The sequence below is a fragment of the Vipera ursinii genome (genome assembly GCF_947247035.1).
Source record: "Vipera ursinii genome assembly, chromosome: 3".
Classification (NCBI taxonomy): Eukaryota; Metazoa; Chordata; class Lepidosauria; order Squamata; family Viperidae; genus Vipera; species Vipera ursinii.
In genome coordinates, this window is record NC_139516.1 from 33,242,427 (window position 1) to 33,257,609 (window position 15,183).

The 15,183-nt window shown below is 37.5% G+C and overlaps 1 protein-coding gene across 12 annotated transcripts in view; it reads left to right on the forward strand.

Moving 5' to 3' along the window:
- The first annotated feature begins 6,351 nt into the window (after positions 1–6,351).
- RBM39 (RNA binding motif protein 39) overlaps positions 6,352–15,183 on the forward strand; it is a 48,572-nt gene continuing 39,740 nt past the window's right edge. For 3 of the 12 annotated variants that reach the window (XR_014491949.1, XM_083358057.1, XM_083358056.1), the window contains exons 1-3: positions 6,353–6,634; positions 10,817–10,879; positions 12,597–12,646. Coding sequence is in view for 9 of the 12 variants with exons in the window: in XM_083358057.1 (XP_083214183.1) it covers positions 10,829–10,879; positions 12,597–12,646 (101 nt within the window). In the remaining 3 variants the exon portion in view is untranslated. Of the gene's footprint in view, positions 6,635–8,993; positions 9,108–10,019; positions 10,141–10,816; positions 10,880–11,101; positions 11,175–12,596; positions 12,651–15,183 lie in introns of those variants that run through there. The other 9 variants (XR_014491948.1, XM_083358051.1, XM_083358050.1 and 6 more) reach the window with 7 other exon arrangements.

Consider the following 15,183-nt stretch of genomic DNA (forward strand, 5'->3'; position numbering starts at 1 on the left):
ACATGCGGTACTCATCTGCCTTCTCATTGCCATGCGGTCCACAACCCACTACACAATAGTATGTATATCCAGAAAGCCTCTGGAAGAAGAGGATTAAGATTACCAAGTTTTCACCTGACAGGCTTAGTCCTGCCACTATTCTTATCAAGAATGTTTTAAATTTGTCTTCTTCTCTTGTAACTAATATCCTAAAAGGCAAATCAAAGTCCAAACTTTCTAATTTTGTGTCATTTGCTGATATTGGAACCACCTATTTAACCTCTTCATCAAATCATGAACAAACATACTGAAGAGTAGAGGAGCTAAGACTGTTCCTTATGGCATTCCATTCATTATTTATCTGCAATACAGGTAGTCCTCAATTAGCAGCCATAATTGGGCCTGGCATTTCTGTCATTCAGCAAAACAGTTGCTAAGTGAGAAATAATTTGGAATGCTTACCTTGTAGCTGGGATAATTAACAAGAAGAAAATTAAAATTTGTATTTAAGTAGTTAACTATTTCATATTTCCAGAGTACATCGTTAAGAGACCAAAATAGTATTACAATAGCATATTCATACAGAAGATCAAAATAAACTTAAATAATAGGATATAAATGCCAAAGCTCTATTTTTCCCCATTGTCCTCTTGTGTCGTAAATCTTAAGCTTTGTATGATTTGTGCAGTAGAACCAAGCCATTTAAATAAACTTTTAGAGAAGCAGGCAACTAATTTTACCAGTTCTGTATGTATCTGTGCCTGAGCAAGCATATGTATTTTTGTCACAAAAGGATGAGAACTTTAGCAACTAATGTTCATGTGAGAAATTAAGTTCAGTGTGTAATTACTGGTTTAGAGAAAACCTATGATAAAAGTGAACATGGAATTGCATGCATGAATAAAAACTTGAATTTTGGTTACTGAACATGGTAAAAGCAGTATATGATAGAAGTAAACCATGCAATAAAAGGAGTACTTAGCAATGATTCTTCAGTGAGCGAGAATTAAGAAAAGGATGTATGATGACCCCTTGGATAAATATATAAGGGATATTTCTGATAGTTTTATAAGCCCATTAGGCTTTGACACATTAATTTTCAGATTTTATTTATTTATTTATTTAATTATATTTTTATACCGCCTTTCTCCCAAAGGACTCAGGGCGGTGTACAGGGCAATAAATACAAAAACAGGATACAAAAGTTAAAAGCGATTAAATAAATGCCCAAGGTTAAAACAATAATTAAGATGTATTTAAAACCCCAACCCTAACCCATCAGACCAGGTCAGACTGCTCAAATAGATACGTTTTTAGATCGCGCCGGAAGAAGCGAAGGTCGGGGGCCGTCCGGAGCTCAACCGGCAAGCGGTTCCATAGGTCTGGCGCACCCACAGAGAACGCTCTCCCCCTGGGGGCCACCAATCGACATTCTTTGATCGGAGGCACCCTGAGGAGGCCCTCTCTGTGGGAACGCACTGGACGGAGGGAAGTTGACGCCGTCCGCAGGTGTTGCCGTAGGTAATCCGGACCCATGCCATGTAGGGCTTTGTAAGTCATCACTAACACCTTGAACCTCACCCGGAGGGCAACCGACAGCCAATGCAGCTCGCGGAGCAAAGGTGTAACATGGGAGTATCGGGAACCCCCCAGCACAACTCGCGCGGCTGCATTCTGCACCAGTTGGAGTCTCCGAGTGGACTTCAAGGGCAGCCCCATGTAGAGAGCATTACAGTAGTCTAGACAAGAAGTCACGAGCGCATGAGTGACTGTACGCAAGGCATCCCGGTCTAGATAGGGTCGCAACTGGCGCACCAGGCGAACCTGGGCAAAGGCCCCCCTAGTCACAGCTCCAATATGCTCTTCTAAAGAGAGCTGTGAATCTAGAAGGACCCCCAAGTTGCGCGCCCTATCTACGGGGGGTAATAGCTCACCCCCCATGGCCAGAGATGGGATAATTGGAATTTCTCGGGATGCCGGCACGAACAGCCACTCAGTCTTGTCAGGGTTGAGTCGAAGCCTGTTCCTCCCCATCCAGACCCGGACCGCCTCCAGGCAGCGGGACATCACGTCGAGGGCATCACTGGGGTGGTTTGGGGTCAAAATAAAAAGCTGGGTATCATCAGCATATTGATGATACCCAACTCCAAAACCACGAATGATCTCACCCAGCGGCTTCATATAGATGTTGAACAGGAGAGGCAAGAGAACCGATCCCTGAGGAACTCCACAAATGAGAGGTCTCAAGACCTCTTTTGCTGTATCGTTGAATTTTGGACAAGGAAAATGCCTCCTTAAGTAACACCAGCTGCCTGCAATTAGTGCAGGTTCGAGTCCCACCAGGCTCAAGGTTGACTCAGCCTTCCATCCTTCTGAGGTAGGTAAAATGAGGACCCAGATTGTTGGGGGCAATAAGCTGACTTTGTAAAAATGCCGCTTGCGGGGGGCGAAAGCCCTAATAAGCAGGCATATACATAGAATGAAGGCTATTGCTAAGCACATTGATTTGTGCTTCTTAGATTGTAAGCCGCCCTGAGTCTTCGGAGAAGGGCGGGATATAAATGGGATTTTTTTTAAAAAAAAGGATTACTGGAAAAATTAGAGCAACCAGGTTAATTTTTGTGTTTGAATAGATAGAAAAAATTATGGATACATTTTAAGATGCGCAAATGTGGTAAAAATATTGGGTGTAGTATGTAATCTGTTAGAACGAAACTGTTCAAATAACTGAAAATATTTGTATGTAAGAGCATGCTTCTGTGTACTTTTTATATATGGAAGTGAGAATTGGGTATGTCAAGAGGAACACAAAACAAGTTAAATACAGCAGGAGTGGCTTACTTAAAAAGGATAGGATGGTAAAAACAGAAAAAGTAAAGTCAGGAATGAATGACTGGAGAAGGAATTCCTGTTCCAGCAGTCCGGCCTGGCATGATAGCGTTAATTGGGGTCCCAGTTTGTTTTCAATATTGTTTTTATTACTTTTTATTGTTCATCTGTAGACCTTCCTTCCTCTGTACACCGCCCCGAGTCCCTCGGGAGAAGGGCGGTTTATAAAAACTAATAAATAAATAAATAAATAAATAAATAAATGTGCATTGAATCTAGAAATGAGCGACCTGTATGAAAAAAAATACTTTAAGTGATTTAATTAGATTGGAGAATGAATGAAGCCCAAATTACAAAATAATATTTGAAAGAAGATTGTAAGCACTGAAGAAACTGAGAAAGTCAATTGATAAGTTTCTGAAAAAGAGATAAGTTTATAAAACAAGACAGAGTAATAGAAAGGCATACAGACCATTTATTATTCAGTTTCTATAAGCTACCAGGTGTTGTATGTCCAAAGAGAATAGTATGATGGGTATGTATGTTCAAAAATAATGTACCATTTGAGCACATTAGGGATATATTTTAAAAACAATATCTGACAGTTTTTAAATAATTACTAATACTTTTATTGCTACTAAACTACCATAATTTGGTTTATAATTCTATTTCCACTTCAAATGATTACAATAATAACCAAACCATGCTACTTGTGGACAGGAAATATTGGATTGTGCTGGTATTTTCAAAGCAGTCTAGCATTTTAGGATCAGTAACAGAATAAGACACACAAAAATTAGTAAGCAATAATGTGGTCAAAGTTCAGTGCAGATTAAAAGTCACAACTGTGCTTCTGGGTATCAAAGTTCAGTTTGGGCAGCAAAACATATTGAACCAAGTTCCTATAGTCAAGGCACAGAGTATTCTGGGTTGGACTGTGACAATAATTGCTTATTATGAGGTTATTATGAGTTCCTGACTTCCACTCTAGAACTTTCAGCAGAAACTTTTAGCAGTGTATAATAGATACTAGTCTACTTTGGTTTAAAACAGCCTACTTCCAGATTTTTATAACATATTTTCCTATGCAATCTGGCACTTCATTGCCTGTTAATCCAATAGCGTCAATATTCCCATGGGTCTTAAAGCTATGTTTCTATGACAATGTCAAATCTAGGCTTGCAGAGCTGGGATCAATGGAGGATGCATTTGAAAAGATCATAGAGCAAATCAATGCAGAGTTCCCACTCAGTGCGCAAATAGCCAGTCTCAAATATCTATGGACATTCTCCGTCATCCAAGTCTTGGTTGTTCCAAAAGTGCTTTTTCAAAAGGCAACTGGATTCCACTTTCCTTGAAGATGTTTCACTTCTCATCAAAGAAGCTTCTTCAGTTCTGAACTTGAAGTTCTGAACTTAAGAAGCTTCTTGGTTGAGAAACGAAATGTCTTCAAGAAAGGACAAAAAACACCTTTAGGACAGCCAGTCTCAAACCATAATATACAAACCCATTAGACAAAGTAATATTGTAACTTATAAATCTAGATTGTAACATAAATCTAGGAAAAAGAGGACCATCAGTAACAAGGTGGATGGATTCATCCGCAGCAATGATAGCTATATTGATGGAATACTTGAAGGGTCTGTCTCTAGGGAACGGATAGTCACGAGGAAAATTTATGTGATTGTTGATAATGATTTGATGGAATATAACAAATCATCTCAAACCAAATTTGTTCTTGTTCAGTTTTGAGGTCGATGGATAGATTATTCAGGTAAACAACTTATTTTTAATATTTTATGCACTGTTTCCGTTTATTTAAATTGTTGTTGTTAGCTGTGAAGTTGTGTCCGACCCATCACGACCCTATGGACAACGTTCCTCCAGGCCTTCCTATCCTCTACCATCTTCTGGAGTCCATTTAAGCTCACGCCTACTGCTTCAGTGACTCCTTCCAGCCACCTCATTCTCTGTCGTCCCCTTCTTCTCTTGCCCTCAATCTTTCCCAGCATTCCTGTCCATTTTAGTTCGCTGATACCTAAGATGTCGATGTTCAGTCTTGTCATCTCGTTTGACCACGTCCAGCTTTCCTTGATTCATGGATCTTACATTCCAGGTTCCTATGGAGAAGAAAAATCTTTACAGCATCGGACTTTCCTTTCACCACCAGACACATCCACAGCTGAGCATCCTTTCGGCTTTGGCCCAGTCGTTTCATTCTTTCTGGCGCTACTAGTACTAGCCCTCTGCTCTTCCCCTGTAGCATATTGGACGCCTTCCAACCTGAGGGGCTCATCTTCCAGCGTCATATCGTTTTGCCTTTTGGTATTGTCCATAGGGTTTTCATGGCAAAGATACTGAAGTGGGTTGCCATTTCCTTCTCCAGTGGATCACGTTTTGTCAAAACTCTCTACTATGACCTTTCCATGTAGGGTGGCCCTGCACGGCATAGCTCATAGCTTCATTGAATTATGCAAGCCCCTTCGCCACGACAAGGCAGTAATCCATGGAGGGGATTTAAATTGTATTTAAATGTGAGATTCCGGGTGAGATTCAAGGTGTTAGTAATGACTTACAAAGCCCTACATGGCATGGGTCCGGATTACCTACGGCAACACCTGCGGCCGGCGTCAACCTCCCTCCGTCCAGTGTGCTCCCACAGAGAGGGCCTCCTCAGGGTGCCTCCGATCAAAGAATGCCGATTGGTGGCCCCCAGGGGGAGGGCCTTCTCTGTGGGCGCGCCAGACCTATGGAACCGCTTGCCGGTTGAGCTCCGGATGGCCCCCGTCCTTCGCTCCTTCCGGTGCGATCTAAAAACGTATTTATTTGAGCAATCTGACCTGGTTTGATGGGTTAGGGTTTTAATACGTTTTAATTATTGTTTTAAACTTGGGCATTTATTTAATCGTTTTTAACTTTTGTATTGTTTTTATATTTATTGCCCTGTACACCGCCCTGAGTCCTTCGGGAGAAGGGCGGTATAAAAATATAATAAATAAATAAGAATAAATAAATAAATATTTATATCTAATTATAGTGTTTACCTAAGGTAATTGAATGATGTGCAATCTCATGAATGTCTCACTAATATGGGCAATTACTTATTTCGGATTTGCAATGTATTTACAGTATTTACAATCACATTATTCTCCAAATAATAAACCGTTGAAAATCAACTCAGAACGTACAATTTTTAAAATACATCTAGTTTTTTAAACCGGCATCCGTAAAATCAAGCAATTTCACCTCCTACGTAGAGTCTAATATTTTTTTGCTTTCTTTTATGACGAGGAAAATTGCACAAGTTCTCGCGAGATTCTTGACCACGCATGGGAAATATATCGCTTTCGGATGCCGTTTGATAAACGACCTACTGCTCTTGCGAGCTGTTGAATTGCTTTCTTCTAACACCTTTCTCGCGAGACACGCATTCTTCGCGAGAATTTCGTAGTACGCACAATCGATTTGTATGGAAATCTCGCGAGAGCCCGTGCAGCAAGGTCTGGGCATCCCCGTAGCGGCAACACAGATCCTCCTACGAGCCTCTCAGACGCGGCGGGCGCCATTTCAGGGAGCAGTCGCCTTTGCTAAAGCGGAGTTTGTGTGTTCTTGTTGCGAAGCTTCCTTGGCTTCGCTCGTACTAATTGTTCGAGATCATTCTTAGTCTAGCTTTTGGCCTGCTGCTGTTGCTGAGATAATTTTTTTGTTTAAGGGCCAGCGCCCCTCACCTCACGCGTATCCAGACCCAGGAAAGCAAACGACGGCCGTGGCAGTATCCCTCCGCCTCATAAACACCTGGGCCAGAAACGAGAGGCCGGCAGCGCAGGTAATAGCTTTCATATTTTCGACGGCTCTCTTTTATGAACTATTCTGGGGAAATGATCGCGTGGGTTCTGCAAGGCTTAAGGGCGTCTGCGTTGGACCTTCCCGGTGGCGGGCCCATTTCTTTTTGTCTTCGATTTTAATTCTAGTCTGGTTAGTCGGACTGGAAATCCCAGTTCCTGTGGGGTGGTGCAGGCCTCTGCGTGGTGCCCGGGGGTGGCGGGAGAAAACGAGGGAAGTCGAATGATATGATTTAGTTTTGGAAATTGTGTTTATTTTCGCGCGGAAGGTTTCGTGGAGTAGCGCTCTTCCTCAGTCTCATGATTATGATCGGGATATATTTCGCCACAAGATTCCTAACTATTTCTTTATTGCTTTAGATATTCTCGCGGGAAGGGCCTTAAAACTTCGCAGTGTGTGCTGTTGTGTATTAACGAAAGGCTGATGACCTGAGAGAATAAGGGCGCTTAGTAAAGAGTCATCGTAATAACTACTGCAAGGAGAGTAGAAAGTCTGTTTATTACTGTGGTATTTTTTTTTGAATAGTTATTGGGCCGAAGATGTTCAGGTGGGAGGGCAAAACGAACTTTCCATATATCTGCACAAGTGAAATCCGAACACGTGGTTTGTTCCCCCAAAATGTGTATTTGTAGACAGTTTTAAGTAAATGCACGCATTTTTTGCTTGACAATTTGAAAATATTTCACTCATGTAACTAGACAGTTTTTAGTAAAAGAACCCCCGATGTTGCTTAAAAATCTGATCTTAATTTGTAGTTAACTCTCATGTTAAGTCACAAACTAATTTTGAAATGCAGAAAAGTTTCAAAAGTGGTTTTGTTGCATCCTGGGTGTGGGGCAGGGTCTCTTTAGAGAATTATACCTGAACTTGTGTGAATTGTAGACTGCTGTGCTATGTCTTACAGTGGATTATGATGTGTTGAACTGGATATTGTTTCTGAAAATGCATTATCTATATGGTTTTATTTTAATTGACTATTTAGGTTCTGTACTAAATGCCCAGATTGCCAAGAAGCAAAATTAGTATTTAGGTGGTCAGATGACTATATCTTTTTAATAGATGGAAAATAAATATCTGTGCTCTGTATGTATATGTATTTATATCTAGTACAAAAACTGCAGTCGGTAACAACATACAAGTCATAATTTATATTTTAACCTAGGAAAGCAAGCTTTTAAGTGAATACTATCTGACATTCTTATTAAGAGACTAAATATATATTTTAATTTTACTTGGGTAATTTTAGTTATATAGTCTGGAATATTTGAATTATTACTCTGTTTGGACTAGATTATTTTAAATACAAAAACAAAGTATTCAATTTATAAAACTTGCATTCAAAACTTATGCATTCTATTGTTCAAATTATTTATAACTCGTTTTGTAAAAAAAAAACCTTCAGTGATGGTACTGGATAAATTATACTATTCTGTATGAGCATATTATTTAATACTGTCTTAAACTGCTATATTTTTCCTGCTGTGCTGTTTTTACTATGCTGAAAGCCAGCATTTTTAACAGTCCCCTTCCCATATTTCCATGAATAACTGATATTTCTCTTAAATGCTTGAGAAATTTTTAAATTTATCTTTGAGCTGCTCTGTAATATAGGGCAGTATTTATACTGTAATGTAGTGTAGGCCTATTTCAACATCTCTAAAAGTGTAATTCATAATGTCTGTTAATCAGATTACCTTATAGAACTTTTATATGTTCAAGCAAAGAGAAAGAGAATAAATCTTTAGCGGATACTTGGGGGGAGCATTTAGTGAATTCTTTCTATATATAAAATTGCAGATCTTCCAATACTGTTTTGTTTGAGGATATGTTTCCCTTAATATAAGTTTGCTAAATTGTCCAGTGTCAAACTCTGTAGCATTTATTTAAAGTCACATTTCCCTATCCCATGCTGTTTTATTACCCATATTACTTAGTACAATGTTGAAAATTTTTTAAAATGCAGATGTACTTTATTTTAATCTAAATGTAGCATGAAAAGATCACAATTTGCTACATATATATATATATTAAAACTTAAGCAATATTTTTCTACAAATAGTTATATTTTCATCCAAATACCATGAGCTGGGGTATTTGCTAGGTTTAGTTAGTTTTCCAACAGGTTTTTGACCTTTGGATTCTTAATAAGTTGTGTTGCAACTTATTGATTTGTGTAGTTATATTTATTGTTACTATCATTTTAAAAATATACTAATGTGAAGTTATTTGCTACAGATGTAATCAATTTTTGGACATAATTTGAAAGTGTATCCCTAATTTTATTTCTGTGACATTCTTAGAAATGTTTTCTACACAGTACTGCTTCTTTTCTCTTCCTATAGGGCTGTGAATGTTTAATGGGACATTGTGGATGATGATACTTAAATACAGGATTTTTGAAGATACTGCTTTCTACATAGCAGTAGCATATCTTCTGGTAGATATTTGTTTCAGAGGTAGATAATATATGAGCACAGTAGTTCTATAAATTGAGTATCATGACACAGAATTTGATTGAGGCAGCTTTAATATTTCTTTCATTACATTGGAGTCTACATTTACTGAAAGTTTTCCTGAGAAATTCTCTGGACTTAAATGGCAAATTTATAGCAATGTGCAGCTATTTGGGTCCAAAGCAGTTATGAATTTTCAAATGTAAGAAGGCTTGGTGTGCCTTTTTATGGGTCTCACAATAGCCATACAGTCTTATGAAAAATATATATTTGTTTACTCAAACATGTATTTTCCTGGGAGATGTCAATGAATGCATTTTGTGTCCCCACATTTCTTTAAATATGTGACTCGCTTTGGATCCAAATAACTTAGCAAACTACAGATTTTATAATCACTTTGGAATAATTGTCATATGCATTTTTACTTTTTGAAAAAGCTGAAAAAATATTGCAGCCATTTTTACTAATAGTTACAGAAGGTGTTACAGGAGTTTGAAATGGTACGGTATATAGGAGATCTGAATAGAAACATAATTGTTGCTGTAATGGAAGGCAGATCTCCTTTTCATATTTCCTGAATTCAGTAATGAGCATGCATTGCATCACATATTCTATCTGAGCATGCATTGCATCACATATTCTATCTTTACACTATTTTCTTAAAATGTAGTAGTAAAAGATAATATGCACATTGTATTTGGAAATTTCTTCTGGTTTCATCTTATGTACCGTAATTGCCACTTGTAATCTTTCCCATTTCACTAAGTACTTGGTCATAATTGTTATGACAAGCTTGGCAGCTTACCTTTGCCACTATGGCGTTGCCCAGTTTGCATCTGAGAATCTATACTAGCTAATTCCATGTAAGAGATTATTAAATAGCTTGACTAATCTGTTTCGAATTTTTGACCCAAGGAGTCAATGATTCATGGCAGATTTCGGGGGATAGGAAATCATCTAATTCATGAGGAACTTCCAAACTGAAGCTCTAATGAGCTTTTTTCCATCATAGGGATGTTTCTCCCACATCTTGGAGGTAAGGCAATAATAGAACAACATGAGTTACATTTGAAATAAATTTTAAGGAAGTATTTTAGATGAATAGACTCTTGAAGTAAGGAACCATTTAGACTTCACCAAAAGTAATGAACATTCCATTTTCTTTATGTAGAAGAACATATACTACTATCAGGAGCACAGTTTCACAAATCCCAGTGGTTAAGGATAGTAACTTGATCAGATTTTAAAAATCATTATCTACTTCCAGTACAGGGATTTTTCACAGGTTGTTTAGGATCTGTATCCACTGCATTGCTACATGTAGCAATGATTTTGTGAAATCTACATTGAGAAATTCAATAGTGGATTAAGATAATACGTTGTGGTTTTTTAATAAATTGGTAATCATATTGAATAAACTATTTTCTTAATCTACTTTTAGATTCTTTTTTCTAACGTTGTGGTTCCTTAAATTCATACATTCATTAAAAAAAGTATTTGTGTAGAGTACATATTTATGAAGTACTTCTAAGATAAGAACTGACTTATTCTTTGAAAGAGAAGTACTAAACACATGGATAAGTTCAGTTTAGCTGTACTTAGTGTATATTTCTAGAGCAACTTCCTTTGCAAATGTGGTACCACAAAATCATAAACTGATCACAAATACAGAAGTAGATTCTTGACTAAAGGATCTTATTATTTTTTTCTAGGTGTCCTGAAAAATGGCTGATGATATTGATATTGAAGCAATGCTTGAAGCCCCCTTTAAGAAGGTGAGAAGATATGCTAGCAAATTCTTTAGCAATATTCATTTAGCATTATTCATGAAACTACTGCTGAACTATAAACTAACATCCCTGGAGTCCTCATGATTTATCTTATTGGACATGCATTACGTGTATCTTACCAGTAACTGAATGCTGTTAATGTAATTATATTGTGCAGTAGTTTCACTTCAGCGTGATGAATAAATGCCCATCTATCTCTCTTTGTAGACTTGCCTAACGATATCTCACCTCTACTCCCATGAATTCACCTTTGATTCCAGTGTGAACTGTCAATCATAAGGTAGTAATTGAGTGACGTATCGCTGTACCGTGGTCCCCCTAGGTAAAACAAACAAACAAACAAAAACAAAAACACTCCTAAAAACTACCACCTCAATTTTGATAGACCAACAAGGTGAATGCAAAGGTTTGGGCAAACAGCAGGGTTCCAAGAATAACTTTTCCCCTAAGTTCATGACAAGCAAATCCTTATTAATGGAAGAGGAGTTACAGCTTTTTTTTTAAAGGATGGGTTATTAATCTTTTAGAAATACCAGACGGTAATCAAAGTGTTATGTGAAAGTTGTTTCCAAAATTCTTGGATCCCTGAATAGTTCACATAATAGTAGATATGAAAGATATTTCGAACTACGTTCATTGTGACAAAGTACTCTTACCTAGTAATTTCTTTGAAATCTTTAATGTACCTTTTCTGCGCTTCTGAGTACTGAGTACCTAGCTTCAGAACTAAACAGGGAGCAAGTATATTTAGATTTCACCAGATCTTCATAAAACTATGAAATTATGCATGCAGTAGCACTGGCTTCACAAATTTATATATACATATGCATTTAAAACTTAATGTGCAGTTGAACTCATGGTGTAACTGGTGTGATAACTACAATAAACATAACAGCAACTGTTAGTTGATTTTGGAGTATATTTAGTGCAGCTCTTCGATATGAGATTTGGAAAAGTGTAACCTTTTAAATGTTCGTGTTTTAGTTTTATGTAATTAGTACTTATGTAAAATTTTGAAATGAATATAAATTGTAATGTTAAGTATATTGTATGCTAGTTTAACATGGATATTTTCCATGTAAACAGGTTTGGAAATAGGAAATATTTAGGCTGGACTGGTTGGATTTTTGATGAATGACTTGGGAGTCGACATTACTAAAGCAGTGTGAATCCCTGTTTGCTTCAGGGCGAGATGTGTGACAGAGGTGGCATCAAGCTCTTACAGTCCCAACCCTCCAACGAAAATGGGCGAAGATCTCAGGAATGGCATCGGTCACAGGAAATCGATAGTGGCTGGCTGCTAGCTTGGTCACTTGGGGCTTAGGCAGAAATATAGCCTTGGTATTGGTCAAAAGGGATTATAGTATATGAATGTGCTTTTAAACTTGGTATTTCTTGTTATATTTTATCCTTTAACCACTTCAGTGCTGGAAACTGCAGGATGGCTTTATTTCATTGTAAGAAAGTTTCTACAATTTAAATTCTTTTTAAATAGTAAATTTTCTATTTATACTTGTATGACTTAAATGTAAACAGCAAAGTGGTTAAAAAGTCTACCTTAATTAGTAGCATCCCACACTGAATATAAAATTTAGTATTAAATTTTTGTTTTGTATTTTCTTATCCCTGCCCCCATTACCCTTTGACCACTTGAAATGTTTCCACTTCGTCCTCATGATGTTCTTCTATCAACCCTGCTTAGGATGAGAACAAATTGAGCAGTGCCAATGGACATGAAGAGCGAAGTAAGAAGTAAGTATTTGCTGGCTCTTTTGCTTAATAAAGCATTCACATTTTAGATTTATAATTTGGATACTTAACCTCCCTTCTTCAGTTTTTGTAATGCACTTTTTAGATTGGTTAAAATAGTACAAAAAATAGAAAATGGTTTTGTGTACATTTGAATATGTTCACATAATTTTCCCCCCAGCATTTGTCCCCCTTTCTCTCCAAAACAAAAGACCACCTTTTCAGGATAGAAAACATACCACATCATCTCAATTTCATAAACTAATTGAAGGGGAATTATTGTCTCTTTAACTCAAACATATTTATATGTACATTTTACATAGTTTAAATGATTACAAAATTATGTAGATATGAATATTGTCTGAAAAAGTCCAAATTCACGTTTTGCGCTTGCATATAAAGTTCACCAACTGAATGTCCATTTAGAAAATTGAGCTTTTCTAGTAATGTTTATTGAGGTAATGGGATTATATTAATTACTTTTAACTTGAAATTATGATGGTCTTCTGACTTTCATAGTAGAGTAACTCCCTTACTCTTTCCTTAGGCTCCTTCAATTGTATATGTTTCTTGCAGGCCATATAATCATATTGTAATGTTGCTTCATTTTTTTAAAAAAAATTGTGCTTTAAAGATGAAGGGAAGCAATTCACTAAATTTTTGTAGGTGAATCACCAGCTAAAGTAAGTTGTTCTAATTGTAGAAGTTCAGAATATCATAGAGTTTTTACTCTTCAAAATATCATTTAATTGTTTTATTCCTATTGCAGGCCACTTTAGCTACTCTTTTGGAAAGCTTCACTTTGAGAAATATACATAAATTAGTTTAAATGGGACATTAATTATTTCATAATGTTGAAAGCATTAACTCAAATACCAATATCTTGCCTATCTTTGTTAGAGGTTTTTTTTTGTTAAACAGTTTTTTTTATTTGGAGCTTGGCAGTTAAGCTAGATTGCTCATGCATTTTTAGCTGTTCAACATGTACATTGGGAAAGTCAGCTCAGAAAGATAAGTAGCTTTGTGGCAGAGAAAAAGCAATTGTAGTAATGGTGAAATACTGCTAAAAATCTAACTACTACTACACTATTTGTAGAGTATTCCAATGTGATCCCAGGTTCTTATACCCTGTGCTTTAAATTAAGTTTATTCTATATGTGAAAACAAAATACAATTAACAGTGATAAATTGTAAAATAGATTTGGCAATGCCATTGCAGACTTTGACCTCTGTAATTGTTTGAATTTATTCCTTTTATGTTGCAACTTTATTTAGAATAGAACAAAAGCACATTGCTTGAATTACACCTAAAAGGCCCTGATTTGACTTAGTCATGTGAAATCTGCCTAAATCTAAAGAGCAGCCAACATTATTTAGTTTTACTGTCTTTTCTAGTGGATGGTAGCATTTCCTATTCCTATAATTTATAATTTTATTGGAAATGGGGGAACATGTGCAGATTTGTGTCAAAATCAGTGTTTCTCGAGCTTGGCAGCTTAGTAGGTGGACTTCAACTCCCAGAATTCCCCAGCCAGAAGAAAGTCTAACCATAATTGGGCTGTACAGGTAGTTCTCAACTTATGACCCCAATCGAGTCCAGAATTTCTATTGATAAGACAGTTACTGAGTTTGCCCCATTTTACAACTTTACTTGCCACAGTTTTTAGGTGAATCACTACAGTTGTTAAAATTGGTAACACAGTTAAGTAAATTTCACTTCCCCATTGACTTTAGTTAGAAAGTTGCAAAAGGTGATCACAAGTCCCTGGGACACTGCAACCATCATAAATATGAACCAGTTGCCAAGCATCCAAATTTTGATCACGTGACCATGGAGATGCTTCAACGGTGGTATGTGTGAAAACTGGTTATAAGTCACTTTTTTCAGTGAGGTTGTAATTTCAAATGGCCATTGAATGATTGTAAGGCGAGGACTACTTGTATTTCTTTGCAGTTTTTCTACCAGCACTGATTAGTTAAAATTCCTCTATAAAATATCTTGGCAGGAAGATTTTATGTGACTTTGCTGCTTATTTTGAATGGAGGAAAGTTTTTTCTTTTCGTTTGGAAAAATCAAAAGAGGGTTGAAATTAATATACTATAAACCAGGCATGTCAAACACAAGGCCCGGGGGCCAGATGCGGCCCGCGAAGTGGTTTCATGTGGCCCGCGAAGCCATCCTGGAAACAGTGAGGGAGCGGCCCCCACTGTCTTGGCCCTGGCCCAGAGACCCTCCTCCTGCCAGAGACCCTCAGATCTGTCCCACTCCTGCCCAGGCCCCCATAGGCACCCTTGATGCCAACGATGTAGAGCTGGCCACGCCCACCCAGTAGGCCATACGCACTCTAGCCATGCCCACCCAGTAGGCCACGCCCACCCTGGCCACGGCCACCCGGCCCCCTGAGGGCAACCGCAATGCTGATGCGGCCCTCAATGAAATTGAGTTTGACACCCCTGCTATAAACTATTGATATTTCTGTTCCATTAGTTGTATAATTAGATCATAACAGTACTGAGCTGAAGTTAAATGTTACCTTATC